The 15,733-nt window shown below is 47.2% G+C and overlaps 2 protein-coding genes across 3 annotated transcripts in view; both read right to left on the bottom strand.

Moving 5' to 3' along the window:
* The window catches only part of LOC122474813 (neutrophil gelatinase-associated lipocalin-like), a 101,446-nt gene that overhangs the window by 5,687 nt on the left and 80,026 nt on the right, over window positions 1-15,733 (bottom strand). The gene's annotated exons all lie outside the window — the stretch shown is intronic.
* On the bottom strand, window positions 8,031-11,945 carry LOC122474815 (neutrophil gelatinase-associated lipocalin-like). The gene is made up of 7 exons (XM_043565984.1): window positions 11,744-11,945; window positions 11,088-11,224; window positions 9,623-9,702; window positions 9,360-9,479; window positions 9,039-9,140; window positions 8,350-8,380; window positions 8,031-8,176 (listed from the first exon to the last, which is right to left on the bottom strand). Exons 1-6 carry the CDS (start codon window positions 11,879-11,881, stop codon window positions 8,361-8,363), a joined length of 597 nt encoding a protein of 198 aa, XP_043421919.1. The 5' UTR covers window positions 11,882-11,945; the 3' UTR covers window positions 8,031-8,176; window positions 8,350-8,360.

Genomic DNA, 15,733 nt, shown 5'->3' with positions numbered 1-15,733 from the left:
GGCTGATCCCAGCTTTGTCCTGGAGGGAAGCAGTTTCTGCATGGGGGATTAGCTGTCCATGGGAGGCCTGATGAGTCCCAGCCCCCGGGCAGTGTCTCCTAGATGTCACCACGAGAGTCAGAGCTGTCAAATGCCTGATCTGAGGCTGACCTTAGGTTCTCCCTGGCCTCAGATGAGACTCGCAGAGACCTCATGGGCTCTTCCACCTGCTTCTGGGGAACCAGCTCCCCTAGCCTGGCCTTTGGGTGGTGGGCTCTGAGTGAAGCAACTCTGGGTGAAGAGGGATCATCAGGCAAGCTGAGGGCTATATATAAGCTAGAAACCTCTCTGCCATGGTGGGATATGTGTGACATTCCTCTGGGTGCCCAAGAACAAAGGAAAGAAAACAAATGGTTAACTGATAGAGATCATAGTCATACAGCACATGAGTCTCCATCAGTTTACAAATATCTTAGTAAGTTAGAAGAAAAAGGCAATTTATCAATAGTCTAACCTCCAGAAGCCCATCTCAATTTCCTGGAGCCCTTATTAAGACCCTAACCTCCATGGTGATGTAGGGAAGAAAGGCAAGAAGGAAATGGCAGGTAAAATTAAGTTTCTGGTACTCTGCAGCCCAGTGACAAATACTTGAGGCAAATACAGAGCATAACATTTCTCCAGGAACCCCTACCATTCCTAATGTTAATGCCTTATTAGAGGTAAAACAACCTAGGTTTGACAATAGCAAGGCCTCAAGTATCTTAGGAGTCCTCATTAGCATGTCAATGTCCTTCTGGAGGCCTCTCTCCAGTTCGTCATTACTTCCCCCAATTTCATAGTATATAACCAGTCACTCTTCATAACCTCAGTGCAGCTCTTTCTGCACACGGGTCCTGTCCCCGTGCTTTAATAAAATCACTTTTTTTTTTTTTTTTTGCACCAAAGTTGTCTTCAGTAATTCTTTCTTGTCTGTTGCTCTGGAACCTGCCACCCACCCCACTCTAAAACCTCATCTTTTGGCGCCAATGTGGGGGTCTGAGTCCTTTAATCTGGTCCCTGAGCTTTGGTGCAAACGTGGTGAGTACTTTCTCTTTTCTTCCTTTACTCTTATTTTAGGAATTTCAAGGAGTATGATCTTATTGCAACACTTTCCTGTCCATTGCTCAGTCTGTAATCCTCTAGCTCGTGGTTACTCTATGGGGAGGAGAAAGCCTGCCTTTCGGCTGGAAGTGAGTACCCAGGCCAGAATGGTAAAAAAGACCCAGAGTCTTGTGCTCTCTCTTTATTCCTGTTCTTATACATAGTTGTCTGTGTTGGACAGGGGACAGCCACCTAAGTGACTAGCACAGATGCAAATCTTAAGACTCCTGTGTGAGGTTTCCTCCTCATTGGTCTAAAGTGATCCCATCTACATCCCTGATCTAGCCACTTCTGGCTGTAGGCCCTCCCCTGGAAACCCATAGAACTAGTAACTGATTGAATTTAAACACAACTGGGGACCATTTCCTAGGAAGTTGGCTGAAAGACTGTATGTGTTGGCATGTAGATTAGATCATGATGGGTTTATGCCGTCACTGTTTTCAGTCAATGTTCCTTATTAACTACTAAAGTACAAAATTGGGCAATTCCCCTTTGTAATACTTTTCCAGTGTTTTCCATGAGTTAAAAATGGTGGTTTCTTCAGCCTTCTCAGCAAGGTCCATCTGCTGACACCTACTTGTAGCCTAGGATGCAATGGGAAAGTGGGGGGATGCCAGTATCCCTCCTACAGAGGCCCTTAAGGGCTGGTTAGTGATCATAGCAATTTTGTTCAAGGTATGCCTCGGGTCACTTTGACACCTCAGGAACCTCTGATATATCCTGCACGTGGGATACCATCTGGGAGGTGGGGGTGATATTCGTGGTAATGGACCATCTCTGCTTTTCTCTCTCTAGAAAGAGGATGGGAGCTTCTCATCAGTCCCCAAACTCTCCCTTGGGATGCCTTTTCAACCCACTGAAAACAATTTGGGTTGCAAAATTTAGGAAAGGACTGATGTCCCATAACATTGCATGACCTTAGTAGAATCTAGCAGTTAGATTTCTTCTGCAGAAAACAGGGTCAATGGACGGAGGTACCTGAGGTCTAGGCCTTCACAGCTTTAAGGACCTGAACCAAAAGGCCTCTTATAGAATGTATTTGCCCAAATGTGTGTGGCTAGTAAACTCCCTCCTGGCATAGTGGATGTCCTAACAGGCCTCCTGATGGAACTCAGGTGCTAGAAGAAACACAGACCATCCTTGACAAAGGGCACGCTGACTCTTTCTCTCTGTTCCTCCTCCTAATAGATGGGGAGGCTCTCCCTCACTCATTTCCTGAATTAATGACTATATTTGGAGCCAACTGTGGTTAGTCTACCTTGGGCAGGGACTTAAAAAATATTCCCTTTAGGCAAATATTCCCTTTAGGCAGCTGCCTAAAGTCCCTTTGTTTCGGGGAAATCCCCTGTCTTCTCTACCCTGACATAGATTCCTTTATTTCCACTTTGGTGGAAAACAAACAAACAAACATGGGGTCTCTTCTTTTAGAGCTGACAAGGTTTAGAACCAGGAATCGTCTTTCTCTGCTGTTCTGGCACTTTACCTCTCCCCTTCTTCCTGTTTCTGCATCACCTTCCATGGGATGTACATAACTGGCTTCTATACCACCCTCCCACTCTCGATGTCAAGGAGCAATGAGCATCCCCTTGGATCGCCCACTTCAGATTGCCCCACTGGTGTCCCAGGTAAAATGTGACAATGGGGAACAAATTGTCCTTTAAGCAAACGCAGGTGGAATGTTGTTTGTGGTTAAGCTTATTTAAGTTTATTGGTTTAACTAAGACAGACATGTGTTTAGAGTTATCAGAATTAAATATAAAACTTTTTTTTCTACCAAGGTTTCCTAAAGGTCAAATAAACTCATGTTGTCTCTGTTGCAATTTGTTAGCAACAAGATGACTTAAAATAAAGGGTAATTTTGTGTATCTCAAAGTTTTCATGGATAATTGTTAAGATAGCTTTCAAAGTTTGGTAATCTGACACTTGGATAAACGGGATTGAATTCATTGGATATCTAGGTCTTTTCCAAATAGAATGGAGTGCTAAAGCATTGACTACTGAATGTAGGTTTGTGCTTTTGACTTCTTATTGCAGAGAAACTAAGAACATTTGGGTCTATTGGAAAACATGGTTTGTGATTAATTGATTCATAAATTTGCCTTCTAAAGATTCTGGTGTAACAGTTTACACTTGGGTATACTTAGTCTCTGCTGGAGACTAACGTTTCTTTTTTTTTTTTATTTAAAAAAAATTTTTTTTTCAACGTTTATTTATTTTTGGGACAGAGAGAGACAGAGCATGAACGGGGAAGGGGCAGAGAGAGAGGGAGACACAGAATCGGAAACAGGCTCCAGGCTCTGAGCCATCAGCCCAGAGCCCGACGCGGGGCTCGAACTCACGGACCGCGAGATCGTGACCTGGCTGAAGTCGGACGCTTAACCGGCTGCGCCACCCAGGCGCCCCGAGACTAACGTTTCTAAGAGTCAAAATTCTGCTAAACATAATGAGGACTGATGGAAATAAGAATAGCAACTGTATATGTAAAAAAGTAGCAATGTGTAAAAAAAGAGAGGAAAAAAGGAAATACATTTTTTATTGCAAGTAAAAGAAAATAGTTTTGTCCTAAATGAGACTGGTTTGGAGAAAAATGGCTTGGGGAAAAATCTGAATAAAACAGAAAGTTGTAGAAGGTTCATGAAGGGAAATCTTTGTAAAGGAATTTTACATGTGGTTGGATAGACTAAGTTGCAAAGAATGGATTTTTAAAAGTACACTTGTATAAGGTTGAAATTCTGCTTTTCTCTCTGTTAAAAGACAATTTTTTTGGATTGTTAGGCTCTTGATAAAATAATGTACAAAGGATTGTTTTCTCTTTTGACTTCTGGGAAAACGACAGCTTTAGGTTATGTCTTTATCAGGTCTTTGACCACTTAGTTAAAATTTCTCACTGTTAAAGGACCTAGGTTTTGCTAACAACAATATAACCCTACATATTTGCTTTTGGAATCTCTTATTGCCATCTTGGTTAAATAAATACTTTAAAGCGTTAAGATTTGTAATGATCAGAATCCCATTTCAGATGTGCTCTATCACTTTCTAAGGTTTAACAAATGACCCAGGATCTCAATTGTAAAGAAAGTCTTTTTGATCAAGGAGGACTTTTTATTCGGTATGTTAAGTGAAGACCCTGTTAAATCGTCATAAACCTTAGGTGATATTGTTTGGGTAAATGCTGGAACTGTTCAAATGTATGTGAAATTCCTAAATCTCTAAATGAATATGCAAAACATATCCTTCTTAAACCTGATCTGACAGTTACTAGAAACCCAACCCATATAAACCCAAAACACCTGGTTTATTTAAAGATTTAAAGTCCAATACAATAGGGGATTTAACTCCAAAATGAAAGAGCCCCTACTGGGTCATATCATGTACTTCTACTGCAAAAAAATTTAGAGGGGCACACTTCATGTGCTCTTATGTCTAAAATAAAACCTGTACCCTCTACAGGGGAAATCAATGAGCAAACTAATGTGCCTTTTTATTCCTGTGAACCTATGGAAAATCTCAAACTTCTCTTAGGATGGTTGTACCTTTCTTTTTCATCTTCCTTTCTCAATTTCTACTAACAGTTCCTTCTTACAATGGGCCTTTCACAAGGATCACCACAGACATTTGAGTTACAAACCAGAAAGATCAATCTGATTTCTACTGCCTGCTCCCACAAGCATTCAAACCTAACATGTAAAATTCATGCTGGCAGCACTGGGAGACACTGGGTTTGTAATCTGCTCTAAGCATTAACCTGCATTTTTCTTGTTTCTATAAAAGTATCTCTTATTAATTACCTGCTGGCTTACTAAACAAAACTAATACACCACCTGTTACACAGTTAAGGCCTTAAATGACTCTCAAAATAACATTATATTACTAAACACTAAGACAACCCAAATTGATAAAACACTTCTACAAAACACACAGAATGGTGTTAGATGTTTTAAGTGCTGCACAAGGTGGAACTTATATTCTCATAAGAACAAAACGGTGTGTATAAATTCTGGAGTACTTCAAAAATATTTCTGGATTTCTAACTAACATGAATACTCAAACTGTCGCATTAAATAACCCCTCTTTTTCCTTTAGTGATTGGTTAAACTCTTGGGCTGGAGAATTTTTGTTAGCTACCAAAGGACTTTTCACTTGAACTAAGCTTTCTAGTTATTCTACTTATGTTTTGCTGTTTTCTCCCATGTCTCTCTGCCTGGTACCAAGACTCCATCACTACAATAACTTCAAGCCAAGAGACGATCCTTTCTACTCAGGGAGGTAAATACACATTATCTACCTTGGGTTCAGCTGTCTCACCTTAATTACCATTTTTTTTTAAATTTTTTTTCAACGTTTATTTATTTTTGGGACAGAGAGAGACAGAGCATGAACGGGGGAGGGGCAGAGAGAGAGGGAGACACAGAATCGGAAACAGGCTCCAGGCTCTGAGCCATCAGCCCAGAGCCCGACGCGGGGCTCGAACTCACGGACCGCGAGATCGTGACCTGGCTGAAGTCGGACGCTTAACCGACTGCGCCACCCAGGCGCCCCCTTAATTACCATTTTTGTTCTCTGACAGGCCAATACTGACCCATAGGTAGGGATGACTCTATACCCCCACTCAGCAGGAAGAAGCTACAAAAAGTGAGACCTTCTACCTTCAACAACCTTATATATTTAAGGGTCAAAATTGCTCAGGGGGGATATGATGAGGAATGTGGGGCAAGCTGAGGGCAAAACAGGCTGGCACATCCTCCTCTACCACCACCCCAAGTAGAATATGTGTGATATTCAAAGACTTCTGAGGGCTCAAGAACAGAGAAAAGGTGTTTAAGTGCTTGCCATGGTGATGGGGGAGTAAGACAAATAAAAAATTAAATGCCTTTACTGCATTTACAAGTCCTTGAAACCAGCAGAGTGACCTCCCTCTAGGATCTCAGCTGCTTTTATGATGACCCTTTGCTAGGGGCAAAGAGAACCTTAGCTCAACGTTATCCCAACCTTGAGGGTCCTGTAAGTCTACTTCCTTCTCTCAACTGCCCCAAGATATATGCTGGCAATCATATTCCAAGCTTATGGCCCCTGATATGCATCTGAAGAGTCTCATGATTGAAATTTTATTCAATGGTGATAAGTGGCATTTGCTACCAACAGTGAGCCCCCTCAAATTCCTGGAAACCTTGCTTCCAAAATACCTTAGAGACTTACTCTATTCCTGACCCCCTTCCAACCTAAGGGTATATAATTAGTTAAACATCACAACCCCAATGCAGGTCTTCCTGCCCATTGGTCCTGTCCCTGTGCTTTAACAAAATCATTTTTTTTCCCACCAGCGACGTCTTCCATAAATCTTTCTTGGCCGTTGGCTCAGGACCACCCCACCAACACCCCAAAACTTCATCAGTATACATTCTAGACTACTGCACAAATATTTCTGGATTTCTAAATTACCAGAATACTCAAATTGGTGCTTTAAAGAATTCCTCCTGTTCCTTTCATGATTGGTTAAACTCCTGGACTTGAGGATTTCCATCAATTACCAAAGGGCATTTATTTGGGCTGTTCTTGTTATTCTAACTACATTTGGCTGTTTTCTCCCCTGTCTCTCTGCCTGGTGACAAGACTCCATCACTACAATAACTTCAAGCCAACAAATGATCTTTTCTACTCAAGGAGGTTCATATTCATTGTCCGTCTTAGACCCAGGTGTCTCTGCCTTCTGTAACTCTTCTATATGTTCCCCAACTGATCAATATTGACTCATAGGTAGGGACATCTCTATTCCCTTACTGAGCAAGAAGAAGCTACAGAAGATGAAACCTTCCACCTCCAACTACCTTAAAGATGTAAGGGTCAGAATTGTTTATGGGGGATATGATAAGGGAGCATAAGACAAACTGAGGGCAAAGTACAAGCTAGCATTACCCCTCCCCACCCCAGGTGGGATGTGTGTGACATTCCTCAGGCACTCCTGGCTGCCCAAGAACAAAGGAAAGGAAAGAAAACAAATGGTTAACTGATAGAGATCACAGTCATGTAGGAAATGACTCCCCATCAGTTTACAAATATCTTAGTAAATTATAAGAAACAGGCAATCTTATCAATAGTCTAACAACCAGAAACCTATAGACTCAGTTTCTTGGAGTCCCAACATCACTCCTCATAGTATTTTGGGGGAAGAAAGGCAAGAAGGAAATGTCAAGTAACATTAAATTTCCTGATACCCTGCAGCCTATTGACAAATACTTGAGGCTGGCAGAGAAGAACATTTCACCAGGAACTCCCTACTGTCTTAATATTGATGTTTGCTAGAGGGAAAAAACCTCAGCTTGATGATAGTTAGGCCTCCAGTATTCTGTAAATCTTCTTTATCATATGAAAATCTCCAAAAACTTCCCTTGACTTTACCTCCTCCAAAGCCAGAGTATATAACCAGACACTCTTCACAACCCCAGAGCAGCTCTTTCTTCCCATGGGTCCTGCCCCTTACTTTAATAAAATCACTTTTTTGCACCAAAACATCTTTAAGAATTCTTTCTCTGTCCTTGGCTCCAGACCCTGCACCATAGCCCTAAAACTTCATCACTGGTGAAGTGGGGGTGACAGCACATTGACCCCCCAACCCTCTCCAGCTGCCTGGCCCTGGCTGGGCCTTTGCCATTGGGTTTGCTGCAGATGGCTGAATGTGAGTGTGAGATGTGCCCCCTCAGTATGCTAGGAGGCAGGGGCAAGTGAGGGCAGCTGCTGGTCTGGGGCTGGTCCTGGAGTTGGGAGCTAGAAGTATTCAGTCAGAGCTGGACACTGATTCTGTGGCCTCCATCCCTTGCTGGGGACCACATTTCCTGGGAGTGATGCTAATAGGAGCCTGCCTTTTGATTTTTTTCCCTCTCAGAGAGCCCAGAGGTCAAGGAGCACAGACTGAGGACCAGGGGACATGTGTTTATTTAGCAAGAAAGGAGGGGGTTCATGAGCAGGTCAGCCTGGGGAGCAGCTGGTGGGCTGTGCATTGAGAAGGGTCTCCTGGCTCTCTCAGTGGTGTCCAGGTTGGTGGTGACAGCTGGGCGCTGCCCTGGGCAGAGGTCAATGTGAAGAAGATGTGGTGGAGAGAGCCAGAGGGCACCAGAGAGGGAGTCAGGGCAATAAAGAGGACAGCAGTGCTGGGAAGGTTGGACAAAGGCAGACCTGGGACCCCCTCCCAGCTGCACCCTGGCTCCCATCAGCCCCCACTCCAACCATACTTACCACACACTTGCTCACTCATCCATGCACTCATCTGTGTGGGACAGAGTGGTCAGCATGGGCAGGGGTGTGTGTGGGATCCCTGATCTCCAGAACCCCTGCACTACCCCTGGGCTACCCTGGGCCTCAGCCTAGTCCAGCCACAGAAGCTCTGGGGGTTCCCTTCATGGATGGTACAGCAGAAGGCTGGATGATGGAGCAGGGACTGGGGGAGAGGCCTGAGGACAAGCAGACCTGGGTGACACCCGTTCTTCAAAGGAGGAAGGTGAGGCCTAGCCAAGTTCCTGCTTGGGCACCAAGCCTTCTGCCTGTTTACCTGCTGAGTCCTGACAGACCCTCAGGCTTTGGGAGTTACCTGCCCAGGCCAGGCTGCCTGAAGACAAGGGCACCTCCTAGGTCAGTGGTGAGCCAGTCCCAAGGCAAAAGGGGAGGTGGCCAGGCAAGGAGACTGAGGAAGCTTCGCCCCATGCCTGCAATTCTCATGTGGGCAGGCCCGAGCTAGGGTGAGGGAGGAACACTAGGGACCCAGAACCCTGATTGTGTCAGCGTCTTCCTGAAACCAAAGTGGATCCTGAGACTCCAGTGACCATGGCAGAGGTCTGCATCCCTCCTCTCCCCCCCTTCCATAGTGAGGCAACATCAGGCCTGGACAGTTCCCATATGGCCCTCTCCTCTCTCCACCTGGTGATTACCAATGGGGATAGCGAAGATTATGTGGTGATCTGTGAGGCCCAAGGATTTGGCGAAGGTGATGAAGTTTTCCTTCAGCTCAGGGGTCAGCATCTTGGTCCTCCCTGTGGTCAGGATGGCTGGTGAGTGGCTGGTGAAAGCTCCATAAATATTGTGGAACCCATGAACGATGCCTCAGACCCCTTCCTCCTGAGGGGTTCTGTGGAAAGACCCCTCTCCTGCCTCCCAGATCTGGGGTGAAGGGCACATTGGGAGCTGGGTGTCACGGGCCTCTTCTCCTCCAACATGACCAAGATCCTGGTTCCAGGAGGGGCAAGACTCACCATAAAGGGTGATCTTGAAGTACTCCTGGTGTTTGTAAATCTTCTTGAAGAACACCATGGCAAACTGGACGTAGTCTGTGGCTGCCACTCGTAAAATGTACCTCTGGATTCCAGTGTATCCTGTATGGTGGATGATGAGATCTCAGTCTGCCCTAACTGGGCAGAGGGAGCTATTGATTCTTCTCCCGTCTCCACAGGATTGCTTCTGTGTGGGATGACAGGGAGGTTCATGCCCCTGAGGACCCACCCCATTCAGGACTCACGCTCAATGTTGCCCAGGGTGAATTGGCCTCGCCACAAAGTTGGGATGAAAGTTCTGAGCCAGTGGCCACAGGTCTGGTTCCTGTGGAAGCAAAATATGGGTGGGTGAGAGGGTGATAGCCCACCCTCCCACAGCAGTAGGCTTGCACCCCACCCCAGAGATGTGCCTGGCTGTTCCCCACTGACCCATCCCTGCCTGTCCTTGACTACTGTGCTCTTACCCACCTGACCTACTCAGACTCTCCCTCCACACCTCCTGTCCTTCCTTCTTCGGAGCTGTTTCCCCTTGGTAGCCTTCCCACCATACTGTCCCTGCCAACCAAGGCATTTGTCCCCTATTCTTTTTTTTTGTTTTTTGTTTTTTAGATTTTCATTAGTTTTTGAGAGAGAGTGTACGTGCATGAGCAGGGAAGGGCAGAGAGAGGGGGAAACAGAATCCAAAGCAGGTTCCAGGCTCTGAGCTGTCAGCACAGAGTCCAACGTGGGGCTCAGACCCACAAACTATGATCATGACCTGAGACAATGTCATACTCTTAAACAACTGAGCCACCTAGGCTCCCCTGTCCCCTATTCTTATCTTGTGGGCTCCTGCTTTAAACTCTCTTGGGGGAATCACCATTGAGACTCCAGTCTGCTGGATGCCAACACTCCCTTAGCTGTTGGGCCAAACCTGACCTCTCACCTGCATCCCATCTCCCCTGGCACCTCAGAGCCGATCTCTCCACACCTGCCCTTCTTCTGCTTCTTCCATGACAGATGCTCTAGCCGCATCCCCAAGTGCCAGAGCCAGAAACCCAGGGGTGCTGCATAATCCTTGACTCCCCTCTCTAGGTCCTAATCTGCCCCTGCTCTGGTCGTCTTCCACCTATGACTGATCAGCCTCCTGGGCTGCACACCATCATTCCTCTTCCTGCTGCAGCCACACCCGCTCCTCAGCAGTACCTGAGACCCCTGCCACTGTGGTCACCCCCCTCTCCCGACCACTCATCAGCTCCTGCTCAGGGCAGCCATGCAATGGCTTGCTGTTTCTTGAAGTGGCTCTCTCTGACTCAGTCCAGCAGTCCTGCCACGAAGGTCCCAGGCCTCCTTCTGATGCAGGTTGGTTCCTCAAGGCCCGTCCCACAGACCACCTCCCTGGAAGCTCTTGACAAAGCCCTCGGTAGGATTCTAGGCTGGATCCAGTGACCCTCCTCCCATTCTAGGACACCTATTCTTTCTTTGTCTTGTTTCCTGATGACAGTCTGTGTCCATCCACAGAACTGTCATGTGTCTGTGCTGAAGTGACCACGAAATGTTGATCTAGTGAATGAGAGAAGATATAAATACAGGGATCCAGTACCCAGCGGTAGGATGAATTATCATCTTTCAGCTTTGGTTGCCGCTTGGCTATGTCATCAGTCTGCCTCTTGGACCCCCACAGCAGCCCTATAGGCCCCCCATGTTCCTGTAGGAGGTGGTGGTACTCACCAGGCCAGGGTAGAGGTGGCATTGTAGCTGTTGTCTTCATTTAGTTCGTAAGTGGTGGAGTAAATCTTAAACTGGCTGTGTTTTTCTTTATTAAATTCACTCCCTGCCAGTCCTAAGACATACCATTTTCCCTGGAACTACAATGGGGGCTGATGATAGGCAGAGCCAGGAGCAGCCCCAGGGGGCCCTCCTGCTCCATCCCTGCAGGCACCTCTAGGCAGCCTGGGCCTCAACCAGAAGCCCCTCTAACTGGGCTGCTGGGACCCAGACTGGCCACACAGGCTGGGCTGAAGAAGCTAGCTGGAGCTGGAGCCATCTGGTCAGGGGGGAGCCCTGAGTGTGTCAGGGACAGGGTGACACTTGGCAAGTGGCCAGCTGGCTTCCCTGAGCCTCAGTTTCTTCATCATGTAGAGGCCCTGAAGATGATCCCATCTTGCATGGGCTGCGGGGATTATGGAAGAGAGTGTGGACCAACATAGTTGTGCTCAGCTGACCATCTTGTCAGCAAGGTTGGGTGGGGATGGGGTCATGGGGTGTGCCTTCCATCAGGGAACCCGAGGGTAGACTGAGCTAAAGCCTGAGCCCATCCTGCCTCTCCTCCCCTCTGTTCACACTCTTCTCAGGGCCTGCCTGCAGCTGCCCCTTGGGCCCCTTACCTGCTCATCCTGGAAGTTAGGTTGCAGAGGGACCCTGCGCAGAGGCGGGGCTGGGATCAGGTTTGGGGTGGAATCCTGGGCCTGGGTCTGCAAGACCCCCAGCAGGACAAGGCCCAGCCACAGGAGACCTAAGGCCATGACTTCAGGGCCAAGGAAGCTGGCACCACTCTGGATATCAGCTGAAAGAGGAGGTGAATGAGGAGGCTTCTGGGGGGATGCTATTTATGGTCTCTGTGGCCAATGGCTCACCCCAGGGTGGAATGACTTATCCTTTGCCAAATCCAGGAAGGGTGAGGCAATTGTCAGCAACTCATGCTGAAGATCATGGCGAGCTTTCTGCCCTTCCCCCAGGTCAGGATTATGCAAGATGAGGGGCAGGAAGGTCCAGGAGGCTGGAGGATGCATTCCCCGTATCTCCACATCTCTGGCAAGGACACTGATTCCCTCCACACTCTCTTCTCCCTGGTTAGTACTGTGTGAGGACAAGGGTCTCTGATCTGGACCAGCTGTCATCTCTGACCTCCAGAAGCCTCTCAGTTGGGGCCAAGTGCAGGGTGGGGTAACTGGGGTGGTACCCCTTTTCTGTATCTGATGAAAGCAGAGAATGCCTCATATCAACAGAGCCCATGCTGCTTTGTGGTTCTCCAAAGGGACAAGGAAAGGAGGGGAGGTGAAAGAGGAGGTTCCCGGCACGGAAGGACAGAGTGTACCCTGTGCTGCTCTTGGAGCCCAGACACTGTCCCCCGCAGGGACCCAACCAGGCCCTGGCACAGGGTGAGACACCCTTCCCCTCCCCCATCTCCAAAGGTGGACTGGAGAGTGTTCCTGATGAGGGAGCACAAGGCAGGCTGAGGGCAGAGCACATGCTAGCATGCTCCCTGAGCCCCAGGTGGGATCTGTGTGATATTCCTCAGGCACCCCTGGCTGCCCAAGAACAAAGGAAAGGAAAGAATACAAATGGTTAACTGATGGAGATCACAATCTGGCAGGATGTGAGTCTCCATCAGTGTACCTATGTCCTAGTAAATTAGGAGAAAAAGGGAATCTTATCAAAAGCCTAATCTCCAGAAACCTATATTTAGTTTCCAGGAGCCCTATTGTCACCCCCCCCCCCCCCGCCAGTGATATGGGCAACAAAGGCAAGAAGGAAATGGCACATGGCATTAAATTTCATTATTACCTATTGACAATTCTTTAAGAAAATATGGAGTATCCCATTTCTCCAGGAACTCCCTACTGTCTTAATGTTAATGCTTTGCTAGAGGTGAAAACAACTTTAGCCTGACAACAGTTAGGCCTCTAGTAATGTGCGAGTCTTCTTGAACATATGAAAATCCCTCTAGAAACTTCCTCTTGACTTTATCTCCCCCAACCCCATGGTATATTGTTACAGAACCAGGCTGGAACGCTGGTGGAAAAACCAAGTGGCACTCGGAGATCTTGGTGGATCAAAGATTTATTTAACAACTGCGGTCTCGTAGGAGACTGTTTCTCCAAAGATCTGAGCCCTGAATGCCAGTGGGGAGGGCAATTTATAGTTATCAGCCTCCATATTTGTGTGTGTGGCGGGGGGAGGGGGTGTTTTGCACACAGTAAACGAAAAGAAGAAGAACCGGGAGGAGGGGTCACTAAGCTAGAGACCAGAGTTTGTTTTCACTCCATTGGCCATCTTTGGCATACTTTATTCACTTCTCCAATATTCCCCCCTTGATGCCTTTAAAAAAAAAACTTTTAGTAGGCATCACCTTTCAGTTTTACAGGTTGGTACTCTTAGAAGGCTAAGATATGTGCAGTAGTTTGGCGAGCAACAGTGTTTTCAATAAAATGTACCACAGCATTCAGTATACAGGGGCCGATGGATACAAGTAAAATTATGGAGAGGAGGGGCCCCGCCAGGGCAGGAAGCCAGGATGCCCAATCCGTGAGATCCCATCCTTTCCATTGATTGATACTTTTCTGTTGTCTATGTTGAATTCTTTCCTTGAGTTCCTGAACCTTAGTTGTAACTATTCCTGACTGGTTTATGAAATAGCAACATTCTTCCCCCAGAAAGATGCAAGTCCCTCCTTTTTCTAAAGTGAGGAGGTCGAGGGCTTGCCTATTTTGGAGGGTCACTGACGCCAGAGAGTTTATTTGGCTTTGTAAGGTTACCAGAGAATCTGCCACCCGTTCCATGTCTTCATTTATCTCTTGAGATAGTCTATGGTACAGTCCTACAGATGAACCCGTGCCCCCTATTCTGGTTCCTATTCCTGTCACAATTCCTGCGCCTATCAGAATGGGTAGCAGGATTGCCCGTTTAGCCCGGAACTTGGGGCTAAAGGCTGTTAGGAGCTGATCTTCAGTGTACACGGATATCTCTGGGGTTAGGAAGAGGAAATAACATCTGAGTCCAGTTGGCCTCTAAGCATCGGTAGGCTGAATTAGAGGTCAAAGGGATAGGAGTGGCTAAGTAAGCCCTCCGGCTGAGCTGAGCGGCAAGCACATCCAGCAGGTTTGGGTGTGATTATCTATTTTATGGAGGAGTTATAGAGTAGTGTTGGCCCAATGCTGGAGTGGGGAATTGGTAAGCATCTGATTGAGGGCTGAAAGGTCAAACCTTGGTAGGCTGTCAGGGGAGTGGTCACCTTTATGGCTTATATTACCCTATCCTGGGTATCCTTTGTAACTTTTTGAAGGGCCCTGCCTGGCATCCCTCCCCCGTCTGAGATCCCTCATTGAGGAAGATAAGTGTAGCAAGCTCGCTTCCCTCTCTGGAGGCCCTTGTTGTGACATGGGTCCCTGACATTTTGGGTTATCTCTACGGTCCAATACTTAGTCCTTGGGGCACCGGGTGACTGACAGAGAGTGGGTGTTTTTCCCTTGTAGCAGTCTTTGTGGAGGGAGGTGAAGGTACTGAACACCCTTGACCCCCTTATTGTTATATAACAATCCTGGGGGCAAAGTGGGTAAGTGGCAATTGTGAGGGTGAGAGAGGTTATCATAATATACAAGCAATACTTAATAATCCTCCCATCCAGAGGAGGTATGTGAGACCTGGCATGGATCTTTTTAAAAAAATTTTTTAATGTTTATTTATTTTTGAGAGAGAGCATGAGCAGGGGAGGGGCAGAGAGAGACAGAGACACAGAATCCAAAGCAGACTCCAGGCTCTGAGCTGTCAGCACAGAGCCTGTTGTGGGGCTCGAACTCATGAACTGTGAGATCATGACCTGAGCTGAAGTCAGCTACTTAACCAACTGAACCATCCAGGCGCCCCTGGCATGCATCTTTTGTCCCATGTCCAACTTGTTAGTGCAGTCTCTATCAGCCCAACAGTAAGAAGTAAGATCAGGGCTATGACACCAGTAAGGGGTAAGGGCTAGCAGAGTTGCATCCAAACCCCCCAGCTAGGTTCACATGTTGATTCCTCAAGCTTCTGCCATGCGCAGGCCAGCCATCTTCCGGGTGTGGCTGGAGCAGGGCTGGAGGTCTCAGGGGCCAATTTCCCTTTTGAGGGTCAGTTTAAGTAGGTTGACTGGATCTGGATCACTTCACCAGGTTGTGGGGTCTTCTGAGTTGGCCTTCTTAACTCTGGAGTGATGGACCCATGGGGCGATACCTGGAACTTTAAGGGCTGTAGGAGTCGTTAGAATGACAGTATGAGCCCAGTCCACCGTGGTCTAAGAGGTTCCCTCTTCCAATCTGTGCACACAGAGTCTCCTGGTTGAAAGAGGTGAACGGGGGTCCCTAAGGAAATTGGGGCCCTTTCTATGGTGTATCTCTGTAACTTATTTAGGACTGCCCCCAAGGTCTGGAGCTATTCTCTTATTCCTTTGTCTCCAATATGGTGTAGGTATCCTGGGAGTTTTCCTAAACATGGGGAGGGGGTCGCTCATAAAATAACTCAAAAGAGGAGAATCTTAGTGCCCCAGGTTGCATCAGGCACACAGGAGGGCCAGCGGCAGTAAATCTGGCCATGGGAGATTAGTCTCTTGGTGGAACTTAGCC

This window comes from Prionailurus bengalensis, chromosome D4, assembly GCF_016509475.1.
Source record: "Prionailurus bengalensis isolate Pbe53 chromosome D4, Fcat_Pben_1.1_paternal_pri, whole genome shotgun sequence".
NCBI lineage: Eukaryota > Metazoa > Chordata > Mammalia > Carnivora > Felidae > Prionailurus > Prionailurus bengalensis.
Note: the sequence above shows the minus strand (reverse complement) of the source record. Positions and strands in the feature narration are given on the sequence as shown.

Bases quoted from the DNA above. Each gene is read 5' to 3' on its own strand.
- LOC122474815 (XM_043565984.1), bottom strand. From the start codon at position 11,881: ATGGCCTTAGGTCTCCTGTGGCTGGGCCTTGTCCTGCTGGGGGTCTTG. The intron at 9,480-9,622 runs GTGAGTCCTGAA...TCCACCATACAG, and splicing joins CACCCTGGGCAACATTGAGC to GATACACTGGAATCCAGAGG. The intron at 9,141-9,359 runs GTGAGTCTTGCC...TCCTGACCACAG, and splicing joins CTTCAAGATCACCCTTTATG to GGAGGACCAAGATGCTGACC.